Source organism: Condylostylus longicornis, unplaced genomic scaffold (assembly GCF_029603195.1).
Source record: "Condylostylus longicornis isolate FDR11 unplaced genomic scaffold, ASM2960319v2 ptg000046l, whole genome shotgun sequence".
In the NCBI taxonomy this organism is placed as follows: domain Eukaryota; kingdom Metazoa; phylum Arthropoda; class Insecta; order Diptera; family Dolichopodidae; genus Condylostylus; species Condylostylus longicornis.
Window position 1 is genome coordinate 1,636,600 of NW_026578015.1, and position 18,715 is coordinate 1,655,314.

Below are 18,715 nucleotides of genomic sequence, written 5' to 3' on the forward strand. Positions count from 1 at the left end.
TGTTGCCTTAAATACTTAAAATATAATACTTTATTAATAAACGAATTTAAATATATGTGCATTACTATTAACTTAATTATTTAATTTTAAATAAAATTGAATTTTCAAACAAGCTAGTGCAATAAAGTAGATTAAACTGAGTGATCAAAATATATGTGACATACTTGTACCTGTGTATTAGAAATTAAAATATATTTTATTAAAAATTATTGTGAATTTTATATAGAAATGTCTCTGTAGTGTTCATTTCGTGCTGCTTTATTGAGAATTAATTTTATTTTTTGATTTTTTTACATGATTTTAATGTTTAAATATCGAAGTTTTGACTGTAATTATTTTAAAATTTAACATGACTGATATTTAATTACATAGAAATTCAAAAGTACTGTATATTTAAAATCTGTTAATACGTGGTACCAAAAAAACCGTCAACAGATGGCACTAATAAATAGGAATCACTCAAACTCAAACAAACTTAATTGCAACTCGCATATATAATAAAAACTTCCTTATACGCATGGTATGTTTCGCCCGTATATTAAAAAATGTAAAAAATTCTAAAGTAAAATAAAATTCCTAAGAACATCTAAGTTGCAACTACAGATTTTTAACTTACAGAGTTCCAATTGCAAAAAAACTTCAGTGAAAATATTATGAGTGACACTCAAATTTTTCTTGCTAGAATTTATTCGAGAAAATTTTTATAGTTTCTACACACTACTAAAAAAAATACTTAGTATGTACATAGGTACCAAAGCAAAATTACCCATGAACGTAATTATTAAAATTAAATTTAATAAATAATCGGGCAGTTCAGTTTAAGTTAATCCCATATACGATCACAATTATTTTCAAGATAAAAACCACAATATAATATAAGTACGCTTATATTAATTATGCTTAACGATTTAAATATTTTTATATAACAAGGTATCATTAAATAAATAGCCGTGTACTCGTACATGCACATTTCAATGATCATTAATCTTTCAAAAATCATAAATTTTTAATATCCTTATTTTTCGTACATAATAAAAAAAAAATATTAATGATATTTTACCACAAATATTTTTTTATTTTCAATATTATGGTTTCAATAATTTAAATATTTAATATTTTTTTTTGTATTTTTTAATTTTATTGTGATTTTATAATCACAAGAAAACCAAAAATTAAAAAAAAAAAACATAATAGCACGAATTAAAAATAAAAGGATCGTCCATGTTATTCCATAATATATTTTTTTTGTATTACCCATAAAATTCATCTTTATCATAATATTTACTCAATGCCATAATATAATGTACATTATACACACACAATACATACATCAATGGTAAAGTGCAAAGATATGCTAAATAACATATTTTTTAAAATGCGTTTTTTACACCAACACTAATTTCGAACAGATTTCATAACAGAATTTCAAACAGATTCCGTATATGTGTATTGGTTTGCGAGATCGCAGTGGTTGTGTGCAAGATCGAAGTAGCAAAAAAAGGTTAAGTTCTTTGTTGTAGATTGCTGATTACAGAGAAGGGGTAACAGGGCACCGCGATCAGGAAATATATAGATTTATTGTGTCTTCGCCTGCCCACCATCGAGACCCACCCTCTTAGAATGTTTATATTACAAAAGTTCTTTCATAGAGTGCTTTCATAGAATGTTTATATTACAAAAACTACGTAACAGCGGTGAAACACAAATATGCTAAGTAGCTCAGTTAGTATTAGCAATTTCAACACTTTTAGCTTTTTTATGCTAAGTGCGTGCACCTTTTTCGGCAAAAATTCGAAGATTAAATTCGGCAATTTTATCAAAGAAAACTTGTTTGAAGTCAAGAAATAAATTTAGTAGTTTTATTAGAAAAAAAAAATAATGAATAACTGTTAAATAGCATATATATAGCGTTATTCTAATTAGCTGATTCCTTTTGCGTATATGTTCAAACTTTCAGAACGCCTCCCTGTAAAATTTTAAATTTGCTACTTAGAACATCTTTGCGCTTCACCATCGACATATAAACATGTGATAAAAAAAAAATTACAATCACATTTTTTTTATTCCGCTGCTGCTTCATTTTTTATTGTTCATAAATAAAGTTATTATTTATACAATAAAAACTTGATAAAGTCACTGATTAAATTAAAAATAAGCAATAAGTACAAAAAAAAAACAAAAAAATAATACAAAGGAAATCCAGCAAAAATAAAAACAAAATATAACAACAACAACAATTGACAAAAAAAGAGAAATTTTATACAGTTACTTACACAAGAAACGAAAAAAAAAACAAAAGAAAACAAACCATGACATGTAACTTTATAAATTTAATTGAAAAAAAACAATAAAAAAATTATAAAAAATGAACAAAATAAGAATTTTTTTTTTGTTACCCTCTGGCAATACCACACTCGAAGGAAATATAAAGGAAAAAAATTATACGGGAAAATTGAAAATAAACAGAGAACAGAAAATAAATAAATAGAAGAAATGAAAAAAATTAAAAATAAAAAAGAAAATCTTTTAGAAAGAAAGCCAAGCTACACAATAGTCACACAGTAACTGTATATTGAATGTCATTTTAAATATAGACGTAAATATGTGCGTTTTCAACAGCATTAAACGCATGTCAACTCTTCTCAAATGTGCTGCTGAAATGTATGTATACCGTTTATGTATATATTATAAGTATATATGTAGATGACCGGCACTTACTGTTTTGAATTTTCTACTTCAATGTTTCAAGTTATTCGGAGGGAAATTAAAAAAACAACAATTAATTAAATTTATTTTTCCTTGTATATGTAATTACGTATTTCAATTTACTTACTGTGAATTGTTCTATTCTTCTATGTAAATACATAGGTTTCCTTTTATACAGAATATAGAACAACATTATGACAGTTCTAGTAGAGGAAATGTCAAAATTTATTATTAACCGTAACATACATTTTGCAAATAAAACATAACATTAACAATGTCACACGATCTAAGTTAGAAATCAAAAAATTTTTGATGATTTCATGTTATCCAAGTTACGTTTTTGTGATGCAAAAAAAAATTGTTTACAACGTAAATAAATTGTTTGTATTTGAATTTGGTTGAAAATTGAAGACATTAATTGTCAAAGTGTTGGACAATTTTATTCAAGTGTATGGGTTGCATATGTTTTCACAATAATTGTTGGCGTCTAATAAAAAGTCAAAATCATAACCCAAAATGTAAATTGTAGACAATGCAGTATTTTTGCAAAGCAACAATTTTAAATTTTTTGACAAGGTAGGGGGTCGTAAAATTTTAAAAAATTTTCAATTTTTTGACAAGGTAGGGGGTCGTGCAAAATTTTAAAAAATTTTCAATTTTTTGACAAGGTAAGGAGGTCGTGCAAAATTTTAAAAATTTTCAATTTTTTGACAATTTTTTTAAAAAATTTTCAATTTTTTGACAAGGTAGGGGGTCGTGCAAAATTTTAAAAAATTTTCAATTTTTTGACAAGGTAGGGGGTCGTGCAAAATTTTAAAAAATTTTCAATTTTTTCACAAGGTAGGGGGTCGTGCAAAATTTTAAAAAAATTTTCAATTTTTTGACAAGGTAGGGGGTCGTAAAATTTTAAAAAATTTTCAATTTTTTGACAAGGTAGGGGGTCGTGCAAAATTTTAAAAAATTTTCAATTTTTTGACAAGGTAGGGGGTCGTAAAATTTTAAAAAATTTTAAATTTTTTGACAAGGTAGGGGGTCGTAAAATTTTAAAAAATTTTCAATTTTTTCACAAGGTAGGGGGTCGTGCAAAATTTTAAAAAATTTTCAATTTTTTGACAAGGTAAGGAGGTCGTGCAAAATTTTAAAAATTTTCAATTTTTTGACAAGGTAGGGGGTCGTGCAAAATTTTAAAAAATTTTCAATTTTTTGACAAGGTAGGGGGTCGTGCAAAATTTTAAAAAATTTTCAATTTTTTCACAAGGTAGGGGGTCGTGCAAAATTTTAAAACATTTTCAATTTTTTCACAAGGTAGGGGGTCGTGCGAAATTTTAAAAAATTTTCAATTTTTTGACAAGGTAGGGGGTCGTAAAATTTTAAAAAATTTTCAATTTTTTCACAAGGTAGGGGGTCGTGCAAAATTTTAAAAAATTTTCAATTTTTTGACAAGGTAGGGGGTCGTAAAATTTTAAAAAATTTTCAATTTTTTGACAAGGTAGGGGGTCGTGCAAAATTTTAAAAAATTTTCAATTTTTTGACAAGGTAGGGGGTCGTGCAAAATTTTAAAAAATTTTCAATTTTTTGACAAGGTAGGGGGTCGTGCAAAATTTTAAAAAATTTTCAATTTTTTCACAAGGTAGGGGGTCGTGCAAAATTTTAAAAAATTTTCAATTTTTTGACAAGGTAAGGAGGTCGTGCAAAATTTTAAAAATTTTCAATTTTTTGACAAGGTAGGGGGTCGTGCAAAATTTTAAAAAATTTTCAATTTTTTGACAAGGTAGGGGGTCGTGCAAAATTTTAAAAAATTTTAAATTTTTTGACAAGGTAGGGGGTCGTGCAAAATTTTAAAAAATTTTCAATTTTTTGACAAGGTAGGGGGTCGTGCAAAATTTTAAAAAATTTTCAATTTTTTGACAAGGTAGGGGGTCGTGCAAAATTTTAAAAAATTTTCAATTTTTTGACAAGGTAGGGGGTCGTGCAAAATTTTAAAAAATTTTCAATTTTTTGACAAGGTAGGGGGTCGTGCAAAATTTTAAAAAATTTTAAATTTTTTGACAAGGTAGGGGGTCGTGCAAAATTTTAAAAAATTTTCAATTTTTTGACAAGGTAGGGGGTCGTGCAAAATTTTAAAAAATCTTCAATTTTTTGACAAGGTAGGGGGTCGTGCAAAATTTTAAAAAATTTTCAATTTTTTGACAAGGTAGGGGGTCGTGCAAAATTTTAAAAAATTTTCAATTTTTTGACAAGGTAGGGGGTCGTAAAATTTTAAAAAATTTTCAATTTTTTGACAAGGTAGGGGGTCGTGCAAAATTTTAAAAAATTTTCAATTTTTTCACAAGGTAGGGGGTCGTGCAAAATTTTAAAAAATTTTCAATTTTTTCACAAGGTAGGGGGTCGTGCGAAATTTTAAAAAATTTTCAATTTTTTGACAAGGTAGGGGGTCGTAAAATTTTAAAAAATTTTCAATTTTTTCACAAGGTAGGGGGTCGTGCAAAATTTTAAAAAATTTTCAATTTTTTGACAAGGTAGGGGGTCGTAAAATTTTAAAAAATTTTCAATTTTTTGACAAGGTAGGGGGTCGTGCAAAATTTTAAAAAATTTTCAATTTTTTGACAAGGTAGGGGGTCGTGCAAAATTTTAAAAAATTTTCAATTTTTTGACAAGGTAGGGGGTCGTGCAAAATTTTAAAAAATTTTCAATTTTTTCACAAGGTAGGGGGTCGTGCAAAATTTTAAAAAATTTTCAATTTTTTGACAAGGTAAGGAGGTCGTGCAAAATTTTAAAAATTTTCAATTTTTTGACAAGGTAGGGGGTCGTGCAAAATTTTAAAAAATTTTCAATTTTTTGACAAGGTAGGGGGTCGTGCAAAATTTTAAAAAATTTTCAATTTTTTGACAAGGTAGGGGGTCGTGCAAAATTTTAAAAAATTTTCAATTTTTTGACAAGGTAGGGGGTCGTGCAAAATTTTAAAAAATTTTCAATTTTTTGATAAGGTAAGGAGGTCGTGCAAAATTTTAAAAATTTTCAATTTTTTGACAAGGTAGGGGGTCGTGCAAAATTTTCAAAAATTTTCAATTTTTTGACAAGGTAGGGGGTCGTGCAAAATTTTAAAAAATTTTCAATTTTTTGACAAGGTAGGGGGTCGTGCAAAATTTTAAAAAATTTTAAATTTTTTGACAAGGTAGGGGGTCGTGCAAAATTTTAAAAAATTTTCAATTTTTTGACAAGGTAGGGGGTCGTGCAAAATTTTAAAAAATTTTCAATTTTTTGACAAGGTAGGGGGTCGTGCAAAATTTTAAAAAATTTTCAATTTTTTGACAAGGTAGGGGGTCGTGCAAAATTTTAAAAAATTTTCAATTTTTTGACAAGGTAGGGGGTCGTGCAAAATTTTAAAAAATTTTCAATTTTTTGACAAGGTAGGGGGTCGTGCAAAATTTTAAAAAATTTTCAATTTTTTGACAAGGTAGGGGGTCGTGCAAAATTTTAAAAAATTTTCAATTTTTTCACAAGGTAGGGGGTCGTGCAAAATTTTAAAAAATTTTCAATTTTTTGACAAGGTAAGGAGGTCGTGCAAAATTTTAAAAATTTTCAATTTTTTGACAAGGTAGGGGGTCGTGCAAAATTTTAAAAAATTTTCAATTTTTTGACAAGGTAGGGGGTCGTGCAAAATTTTAAAAAATTTTCAATTTTTTGACAAGGTAGGGGGTCGTGCAAAATTTTAAAAAATTTTCAATTTTTTGACAAGGTAGGGGGTCGTGCAAAATTTTAAAAAATTTTCAATTTTTTGACAAGGTAGGGGGTCGTGCAAAATTTTAAAAAATCTTCAATTTTTTGACAAGGTAGGGGGTCGTGCAAAATTTTAAAAAATTTTCAATTTTTTGACAAGGTAGGGGGTCGTGCAAAATTTTAAAAAATTTTCAATTTTTTGACAAGGTAGGGGGTCGTGCAAAATTTTAAAAAATTTTCAATTTTTTGACAAGGTAGGGGGTCGTGCAAAATTTTAAAAAATTTTCAATTTTTTGACAAGGTAGGGGGTCATGCAAAATTTTAAAAAATTTTCAATTTTTTGACAAGGTAGGGGGTCGTGCAAAATTTTAAAAAATTTTCAATTTTTTGACAAGGTAAGGAGGTCGTGCAAAATTTTAAAAATTTTCAATTTTTTGACAAGGTAGGGGGTCGTGCAAAATTTTAAAAAATTTTCAATTTTTTGACAAGGTAGGGGGTCGTGCAAAATTTTAAAAAATTTTCAATTTTTTGACAAGGTAGGGGGTCGTGCAAAATTTTAAAAAATTTTCAATTTTTTGACAAGGTAGGGGGTCATGCAAAATTTTAAAAAATTTTCAATTTTTTGACAAGGTAGGGGGTCGTGCAAAATTTTAAAAAATTTTCAATTTTTTGACAAGGTAAGGAGGTCGTGCAAAATTTTAAAAATTTTCAATTTTTTGACAAGGTAGGGGGTCGTGCAATATTTTAAAAATTTTAAATTTTTTTATAATTTATAAGCATTGCTTGTAAGTTCTTTATTTGCCCAAACCTTGCAATTACGTTTGCAGAATCGATATCACGGTAACTGTCATTAAAGTTATAAAAAAGAAAATTGTCATATAAATTGCCATGATAGTTAAAATAATTTACAGTTATTAAACAAAATTGATTGAACAAATTTGACTCTGTATACTTTCTTCTTTTTGGTTTGGTTTAGTTTCTGAAGTTTTGCTGTAAATTACACATACATACGTATAAATTACTTGTATTCATGAGTAAAAAAAAATTCTCTTATAAGTGGAGCAATGCACTTATTATTTAAAACATACAATAAAAACAAATGTTTTATTTTTAAAATAATTTTTATGTTTTAATATATATATATATTTTTTAAATTTATGCAGGCTAAATTACAATGAAAATGTCATTTACATCGTAAATATTTGTGTCACTATATTCGTAAGTATTTGTTGTAAATTTCAATGTGCACACCAGATGACTTAAAATTATTTATAAATTAAATTTATTTCTTCTATTTAAGAGCATTCATATATTTATGCGTATAAGATTGTTTAACAATGTTGTGAATTTTCTGTTTTGCTTTATATAGTACAATAACGGATAAATTTTGTACTACATTATAGGAAAATATGGAGAAAATCAAAATAATTTTATAAGAATTTGTTATAATTAAAAAAAAAATATATAGAAAGAGGAAAATATTTCGAGGAAATTTTCCCTAATTAAAAATGAGAAAGAGGAGATTATTCCGAGGAAATTATAATTGTCAAATTTCTTCTATTTTAAATTCTCCAACTATATTAAATTTACTACAAATAAAATAGCATTTAGAATTTTGATTAATTTTTATTACAAATATATTAAAGCCATCTGTTGGTACTCGTATAATTTTTTTGTCACTACTACTCGATTATTATTTTATTTAGATTAGTACAATTGACAGTCAATAAAAGTCTAATGTAAATTTGTGAGAATTAAATAATTCTTTTTTAATTACTCAAGAATTTCAATTTGGAATTCGTACATTAGGAAACCGGGAACGAATTATCATAATAATTAATTCTATCAATTGACAAATCGATCAGAATAAGTTATTATACTCATAAGTAAGTAACTATGTAATTGTAAAAATTGAAGACAAAATGGTACGTCTAAATTTATTTAAATGAACTTGAATGGCGTTTTCGAAATGTCAAATTAATACGGATTTTAATTTATAGAAATATTGTAAACGCAATTGACCTCTTGTATTTTGTATAACAACATATTTAATTTATGTCGCAGTTGTAAACCTATATAAATATAATATGCTTGATATCTCATAGCTCTTTGTCGGATTATTAATTTTTAGATAATTTTAGTCAGATTATCAATTTTTAATTTTAAAAATTATTTAGGTAAATTGTTTACATAGAAAAAATTGTGATATATTATACAAACCTTTTTTAATCTCATCTCAATTATAATACTTTTGACATAAAAATAGGATTGGTATATGTTGAACGTGTTTAATTTTAATTCTGCTTGATATTATTCTCTCAGTTCTGCTAAAGGGACACCATAAATTTTAAATATATACACTTTTTTTTTTGTTCATTAAATTTTCTCTGTCTTATTGTATCAACAAAATTTTGACATAATGCAAAAGCACATAAAAGGAGTGTCTACTCTAAAGTGATTTGCTTAAAAAGAGAAATTTTTTTTTTACTTGTAATTTTTTAAATAATTCATATTAAATATTTTATAATAGAATGACAATCATATTATGTGCGAATTCAAAAAAAAAAAAAAAATAAAAAAAAAATATAATTTCAATGCCATCTAAAATTCACTATAAAAAATAAAATGACAGCAAGTATATAGAAAAAAAATCTGCATCAAATATGCAAATTAAAAGTACAAAAATTAAAAAAATAACAAAAATTTTCTATCCAAAACAGAATAATTTTTTGTTTTTAATATTGCATATTCTAAATTACTTAAAATCAAATTTTACATACGTTATACGATTTGGCAAAAATATTATAATGTAGGCATAATATAATTTATGCTATATATACCTACATATATAATATATATATAATATATATATATATAATATATATATATATATATATATATTATATATAAAATATATATGTAATATATGTAGGTATATTCCTTTGCTATAATCTTTGTCGTATATACATACTATAATAGTGTTTTTGTATATGACTCGCACTATTATGTGCATGACATATAAAATAAAAAATGTCACAATGTCATCGTGGAAAGCATCTGCACGAAAAAATTTTCAATTTTAATATACAATCACAACGCAACATACAACACAACACAATTTTGAAATATTAAAATAATATGCTAATATTGCGATCATGAGAAAGAGAGAGAGATAGATATGACGATGAATGATAATGATTAAATCGCATTGTCTACTCTATTATATTAATACCATATTGTGTATGTTGTTTTATTTTGAGTTGCTTATGTATACCGATATTGTAGCATGTAAAATATGTCGCTAGTAGTTATACCTATTCGACTATGATTGTAGGCTTTTAATTTGCATATTTTTCTTAGTATTTTCTATTTCTATTTCATTTTCGAATTTCTTTTCTTTTCACTTTTTCTAAATTATAAAACGTTTCATTTTCTTATCTTTTCTTTTTTTGCTAAATATTTTTATACTTTATTGTCTATTTTAAACAAATCAACAGAGTTATTATATTTGCATTTTCTACACACATACTGATATGTATACAAAAATACTACCTACATTATTACATTATTGCATATATAGATATATGTAAGTAGTGTAGGTAGATTATTGTGTATGCAAATTGTACGTACATGTTTACTTACTATAAAATATTTATGAAATTTTTGCTTAAGTTTATTATACATACGTACATATATTTATAGTGTAAATTGTGAACAATTGCAAAATAAAAAGCAAATAAAAGCAAATAAAAAGTAATTTAAAGAGTTTTGTAAATAAACACAAAAAATTTTTCTATTTTATTTCCAATTAAATTTTCATCTCTTTGTGTATACAAATGAATTTTATACGTTATCTTTTAGGTGTTTACAAACATAGGTAGATGTTGTACAAAACTAAATTAACAAAAATAAGAATCGGAGTAGAAAAAATTGCGTTTTTTTTTTTTTTTTTAATTGCCGAGTAAATCCAATTATAAGGTTGTTTTGATAATAATTTTATTTTGCAAAAAATTTGCAATTTTTTGGCTAGCGGCTGCACAAAGTTTACATAATATTGAAGTATTTATTTGACTTTTATGACGTTAATCAAAATATTTATTTGTTTTTCATTAAGATATTTCAAAAGAAGCAAATTTGAATGTTTAAAAATGCTGTTTTAACAGAAATTTCAATTATTTAATTCATTTAACAATTTCATACTTGAATATGAAGTTGATTTATATTTTATTTAAAAATTGCATATCTCAAGGCGCATAACAGACAATTTAATGTTATACAATGAATAATAACTTTGTCAATATTGCTCTCACCTGTTTATTTATTTATTTATTTAAAATTGATTATCAAAAACTGTTTTGTCATTTACAAAATCCAATTGTCATTTTTTCAATTTGTCATTTCTGTTCAATTATCATGAAATTAAAGACTATATGTATTATATAATAAGCAATTGTCATAATATTTTGAATCGGATTTGGATTTAAGATCATTAACATTTATTACAAGAATTGGGAAAAATATAAAAATTTTAGGAATAAAAATTTGAAAAATCATGTAACAATTTTTATAATATTTTATAAATTCTGAACAATAAATTATAATTTACATGCTTACACCAAATAATTGCTGGTATAATACTAGTATAACACTATATTATTAATGGAAATTCAAATGATATACAATTCAATCAAAATCCGCAAATGATATAGAAAGGCAAAAATTAAAAATAGAAAAAAAAACCAAAAATGGCAAAAAAAAGGTAAAATCAATTGATATTGTTAACTAGCAACTGATATTTTCTATTATATACATACATACATACATATATGGGTACATATACGGTATACAATCTGTAAAATATCACAAAACTTAAAAAATCAGAAGAGAAATTTTAATGGATAATTGGGAATAATTTATTGCTTATTATGATAAATTAAAATTTTATGAAAAGAGAAAAAAGGTCTTGTTTTCTTGTTTTGTTTTGGTTTTTTTTCTTCTATTTTGATGCCATATACTTTTAATTTGCAATTTAGAGCAAAAATAAAAAAAAAAATAAAATATTAAAATTAAAAAACTATAAAATGATAAATTGAAATTAACAGGACGGAAAGAGATTAGTCAATTTATAAAATGCTTATATTGAAATTTCTAAATAATCTATGTAAAAAAAAGTGTAAACGGTTCGGTAGAAAAATAATTTTTTTGTTTATTAAAATGTTGAAGGACGCAAAGCATAAATTGGTTCAATTAGTAAAAAAAGAAACGAAAAAGGTACATGAATAAAATGCGTCTATTTATCGAACTGGAAAACTGAAAAAAAAAAAATGACAATTATTTTAACAATTATTGGTGAAAATTTATTATTCAAATTGTTATAAAAAATAATATTTTAATTATAATTTTTATTTTCCATGATTTTTTTTTTTTTTTTGTATCAGTTGACAATAATTGTGTGAACAAGCCAATTGTTAAAATTGTTTTTTGAAGCGGAAAATTTTTCGTATCGTTTACCATGTTTTGAGAATTTTCACGCTCTAAGCACTTTCATTTGTGGTTTTTATTTCTTATTCTAAATTTATGACAATTAATAAATTGTTCCTGAATTTTAATTTAGTTCTAAATAATTGAATAATAATTATTTATCAATAACATTTATCGGAGAAAAGAGAGAGTTTTTGTTTTGTTTTGTACAAAGTCCGCTTAAAGGGAGAGGGCCATAAAACAGTCGAATTTTCTTATTAAAACTAATATTCATTAATATTCTAGAAAAATTTATTCCAGTATTTTTTAAATAAAAATTTGAACAGCTTCACAGTCTCCATCTTCAGTTCAAAATTTTATCTATTATGTAAAATATTTAGTTGAGAAAAGGAGAAATTTTTATATTTTGACAATATTTTAGGATATTTATTTTGAATTAGTTAAAAAAAATGTGACTAACTTAAGGGAAATTTTTTTAGAAAATGACATTGAAAATCGTTAAGAAATTTTTGTAAACAAAATAATTAAATGTTGCGTATTTTAAATTAAGAGAGAGAGAAATTATATATTCACCTAGATAGGACGAACATTAATTGACAAGTTAATCATTTGATGACAACAAAATGACAACAATAGTGTATAAGTAATAAAAATTAAGAAGAATTGGAAATTTTGAAGAAATTTCATTTTAAATGATCCCTCAACCCATTTAGTTTGCTTTAAAATCAAATGAAACCATATTTTCCATGATGTATGGTATTCGGTTTTCATAATTATTTAATAAAATAATAATATTAATTTATATATAAATAATTAATTTTTAATATTAATCCTTATGTTTATTATTTTTTTTTTCTTTTACAGTCTGAATGTACGTGTTTTAGTATTAGTACGTGATCCACGTGGTACAATGCAATCACGAAAACATCGTTTATGGTGCCCCGGTAATCCAGATTGTGATAGAGCATCGAATTTATGTATGGATCTAGTCTCAGATTATTCTGCTGCGGAGCATTTATTAAAAAAATATCCGTCCCGATTTAGGTAAATAATATTACTACTTATTATAAATTCAATTTTCTTTTTTTTAAAACTCAATTTTACTTATAAACTTGAAGTAATTATAATTTTTTATTTTTATTATTATTGTAGAACATTACGTTATGAAGATTTATCACTTAATCCATATGAAATGACACAAGAAATTCTACAATTTTTTGGTTTACCATTTGATCCAATGGTTGAAGAATTTTTAGATACACATACAAAATTAAATATTGGTGGTGTTAGTTCAACATTTCGTGATTCAAAATCAGCACCATTTCATTGGATTAAAGATTTAATGTGGAACGAGGTATAAGAGTTTTTATATTTTTTTTTTTTTACATGGAAATTTCAAATAGTGGTTATATATATATGCAATTTATTCTTGCATTTTATAATCCTTAATAAATTAAAAATAGTATAGATTTTAAAAAATTTTTTTTTTTAATTTTTAGATTGAAAGTATTCAAGATGCATGCACAAAAGCAATGGAATTATGGGGATATAGAAAAGCGAAAAGTGTTTCAGAATTAACACCATCATTTGATCCATTAGTTTTACCAGCGCCTTTTACATGAGAAAATGTTTTACAAAATTTAATTAAAATAATTAAAAAATTTTTTATTTAGCAAATAATTTCTCTATTTTTTTTTTTTTTTTGTATTACTTAAGTAATTGATTAGGTAAAAAAAAAAGTCATTATTAAGAAAATTATAAAAAAAAAAAAAATTTTTAAAAAACAAAAAAAAAATCAAGAAAACATTTATTTTCTTTTTAATTTAGGCAAAAACAAAAATTAATTAAATTTCTTTTAATATGAAAAAAATGAAAAATTATTTAATGTAATATATAGGAAAAACGTATTATTATTATATAAGAAAATTAATGAAAGTTATAAAAAACAAAAACTGGTAGAAACAATTGTAAAATTATGAAAAAAAAAACACAAGCAAAAAAAATTTATAAAAAAATCAATCACCTTGATTTAAATTTTAGAATTATACAATTTAAATAAAAATATAAAATTATTGCAATGAATCAAAACATCTTAAAAATTAAAAATTAAAAAAAATGAATTTGTAAAACAATATGAATTTAAATTTAAAAAATTATTAACAAAAAAAAAAAAATATTTAAAAATGAGTTACCAATTCATTTTGATGAAAATATTTTGTATATTATTGTACAAGAATTTATACAGAATTTTATTATTTTATAAGATTAATGTAAAATATAATTTTTTCTTTTTGGAAATGTTCACATATAAAAGCAATCATTTAAAATATGAAACACATTACAAAATATAAGCAACACAAATTGTTGAATTCATATTTAATAATTTTGAAACTTGATTATAAGTACTGCAGCACCTGCATAACAATTTCCAGTAAATTTTATATATGTACTATTAGTTAATTTCAGTATCTACTCGAAAATTTTAATTTTGAAATTAAAGTAGATAAAATGTTTTAAGATTATTTTTTTCTCAGCTATCTTAAGATTTCTTTAAAAACTAAACTAATTTAATAAATTACAAATTTTTATTCAAAATTCAAACAATTCAATATTGAAAACTAAAAATTGATTTTGTTCTTAATAGAAAGCAGTAGGATTTTGTAATAAAATTTTTAAACTTAAGCAAGCAAAAATTAGAATTATAATTCTTTTCAATAATATAAATGCAATAATACATCAGATTTTTAATCATGGTTAAGAACTTAATTCTAATATTAATTCTAATAATCTAATATTAAATTTAAATACTTAATTTTAAAGTTAATTTGAGAATCAGTTCATCTTATTTTATCATAGCATTATTGTGTAGTAATTAATAATATTAATTATAAAATATATTGGGAATATTATTCATATACAACAATAAAATTTATTAAAATTTACTTTCATAATATCAAAAACAAGCTCAAAATTTAGAAAAAAAAAAATACTTAACATTTTTAATAAATAATTTAATTTTTATGATTTGATTTAAAAAAGTGTTGCTGCAAATAACATTCTTCTGTATTAAATCCATAATTATGATTTATTTTTAGAATATTTTCATTCAACATTCATATAAAATAGGCATTTCCTTATTAATTTTTAATCTACTTTACAAAATTTATATAATAATACAACCCAGTTTAATATGACTCATTTAATTTACATTTAATTTAATAATATTTAAATTTATTTTACATTTTGTTAAATATAATTTTTATAAGATTCTATATTTATATTATATTCTAAATTTTCTTTTCAATAGAATTGGTAACTCTTTTATTCTTTATCAAAAACTTAAAAATAACAAAATAATAATTGCTTGAAAATGAAAAAAATTAGAATGTAATAAAAAATTAAAAAACAAAAATGTTAGTTGTTAGTCTCTTCATAAAATAATAAATTTTATTTTATTATTTTATGATATTTGCGCGCTTTTGAAATAAAAAAAAAAACTCAAAATAAAAATCTTTTTCATAATTAAATTACAATAAGTAGGTGCAACAAAAAAACAAATGTACGTATGAAAAAAAAATTAAAATTATTATATAAAAAAATAAAAACAATTAGACGAAGAAAATTAATAATTTCCGAAATAAAATTTTAAGATAATTAAGTAAATTAAAATATTATAAAAGAATAATCAATAAAAACATTATTGTTGACATTATTTAAATAATTAAAAAATAAAATATAAAAAAAATTCGAAAAAAATTACAATATACCATTGCACGTGCCTGATTATAACAAAAAAAAAAAAAAAAGCATTAATTAAAAAGAATTTTAGAAAACAAAAGAAAAATTAATTAATTAATATTATAATTGTAGAAATATTACGAAATTTATATAAAATAATCACAATTTTATTAATCTTTGTTAAAACAAACAAACAATGAATTTCTGACAAAAAAGAAAAATGTAAAAAAAAATAATTATTATTAGCAACGGTATTTGAAAAATAAAATATAATTATTTTTGGTATGAAAAATCGTATTATATAATATAATTGTAATTATATAAAAATTTTACAAAAATAAAATCAAAATATACGCTCGTAAAATAAAAAAAAATATTAAATAATCGAAGCAAAAAACAAGAAGGGAAAAAAAAAATTAATAATTCTAAAATTACATTTTGTAAGCAAAGCAAAATTTTGTTTTTTTTTTTCTTTTCGGAACACAATTAAATTATAAAATTTTTGTAAAAGTAAATTTAAAGTATTCATTTGTGTATTGAATTTATTTTTTTTTTTTTTTCTTTAAATAATTTTCATATAAATTAACACGACTAGGCTCGTGTATCTCACTTTTTTTTTCACTTTCAAATCAGAATTATTCGTTTTTTCTAATGGATATTTCATTTTTCCAATAAGATTACGAATTTTTTCAATTGGATTTTTGCATTTTTTCTCAGATTATCGACTGAACGTCTAATTTTCAAAAAAAAAAAATGAATAAATTTTTTATACATTTTAGAAAAAAACGAGATACGCAATATCAAATAATTGTTCTAACTCGAAAATTACATTATACAAATATATAATAGTTAATTACTTCTTCCTCACTTTCTAAGTAAAATAACGAGATAAACTATCGGACCCTAACACATTTTAAATAATTTGTTAAAATAAAATTGAAACCATTAAACTCCATTAATTTGCAATTTATCAATTAAATTTTATAATTTGTTAAATATTTAATAATTTATTAAATTTATTAAATAATAAAAGTAGCTAGTTTTATTATTTAATTAACAATTTTCTTAAATTCTCTCTTATAATAATTTATAAATACTTCTACATAATTTTGTTAAATACTTTTAAATAAATTCATTTTAATTAAAACTAAATTTTAAATAATATTTTGTTTTAATTAAAATTATAATGTTATTATTATTAATTTCTGTATTTTTCTCAAATTTTTCATATAATACTATTACGGTAGGCTCGTCACCTATCTAGTAAACAATCCAATGACACAAGAAACTGCTTAATGATTTATAAACGATATCATGCACCAATTCTATGCTCTAAACAGGAGCGAAATAGGATAAAATAAAAATTCACATAATAAAATTTTGAAATTCTATAATTTTTGTGGTAATTCCTTGAAAACGCATAAATGCAAATGACGAACGATCCATCAATTAATATAACAAAAATAAAAACTTAAATTAAATATTTAAAAATTTGGAAAGGTATACAAAATAACATTATACTCGTATATGTAAAAATGCTAAATTAAAATCATTATTTTTTTAATTCAACTGAAAATTACATATTGGAAAAATTTAAACTGTACTATGTATATTAAATTTTATTAGAATTATATATGTATGTACTTAAAATTCACTTTCAAATCTAATTTTTCTACTACATAAATGAAATCACTATGAATTTACTTTTCTAAAATTTTATAATTTTAAGAACCGAATATAAAATTTTTTTTTTAACAAAAATTAAAATAATATAGACGCATATCTTAAATTAAATATGAAAGTATTTTTTTTTTTTAAATTGAAAATTAAAATTAAATATAGAATTAAGTTTTGTATAAATTGCATTCTTAAAATAAAAAGAAAAAAAATTTTTAGCATTAGAAAATAAAATACAAAAAAAAAAAACACAGATAATTAAATAAATAAAATAAATAAACAAATTTATTAAAATAAAAAAGTTAAAATAAAAATTTTAAATATTGCACTGTTTAGATTGAAAAATCAAAAAAAAAAAAAAGAAAATGAACGAAATCAATAGATTTATAGCTACAATATAATTCTAAATATTATTTTGAAACCAGATCTTTTTTTCAATTTTCATCTTCTTCTTCTTCTTCTAAATCCAAAATAAATTAATAAAATTCATTGGGGTTTTCTAAAGTATAATTTGAGTTAATAGAATTTTTTTTTTTTGAAATATTATTATAAAAAATTCAGAAATTTACGAATTATGTAGAAGGTTTAATATCGTATTTAAGAAACATACAAAGTATAAAACTCAAATTGTACTGAAAATCTAATTTCTTTTCATTAAAAAAAAAATTAATAATCCTCATAAATATTAAATTTATTGCTATTTTAATTAATATTTCATTAAACAGAACAAAATAACATATAATAAATTAAAAATTTAATAATAATAAAAAAAACTTATTCTAGAAATAAATTTTCAATTTTCTTATTGATTCTTAATTTCTTGATTTAATTTTTGTTTTAGAAATGCAAAAGCTTAAAAATTGAAAAATGGCAACGAAAAAATATTTAATGATTAATATTTTTAGAATATAATAAATATTAAAATAAAGAAATTGTTAGATAAAAATATTAATAAGAATTTTTATTTTGTACAAAAACAATTATTAAATACACTTTGAATTCATATTTTAATTAATAATGATTAAAATAGCTCTATAATTTTGTTTCAATTTTATTATTTTAATTAAAAATAATTAATTTCATCTTTTATAACAAATTTAATTTTATGAATTTATTTAATTTTTTCAACTTAATAATATTCTTTATTAATTACTGCTTTATTTTAAAATTTTGTTTTAAATAAATGATATATTTTAAATTTATTTGAAAATTTTCAATTTACCTATTCTAACTATAAAATAGAATGGGTAAATATTAAATAAATATTAATATTAATTAATATTCATTTAATTTATTAATGTATCATATTAATTAATATATTGAATTAATAATTGAATGAATTAATATTAATTTAATTATTAATTCCAATATATTAATATTAATTAATACATTG

At 22.3% G+C, this 18,715-nt stretch overlaps 1 protein-coding gene across 1 annotated transcript; it reads left to right on the forward strand.

Moving 5' to 3' along the window:
* Window positions 1-12,473: 12,473 nt before the first annotated feature.
* LOC129610691 (carbohydrate sulfotransferase 1-like) lies at window positions 12,474-13,864 on the forward strand. Its single transcript, XM_055523339.1, has 4 exons — window positions 12,474-12,658; window positions 12,772-12,951; window positions 13,060-13,261; window positions 13,407-13,864. Exons 1-4 carry the CDS (start codon window positions 12,654-12,656, stop codon window positions 13,527-13,529), a joined length of 510 nt encoding a protein of 169 aa, XP_055379314.1. The 5' UTR covers window positions 12,474-12,653; the 3' UTR covers window positions 13,530-13,864.
* The last annotated feature ends 4,851 nt before the right edge of the window (window positions 13,865-18,715 follow it).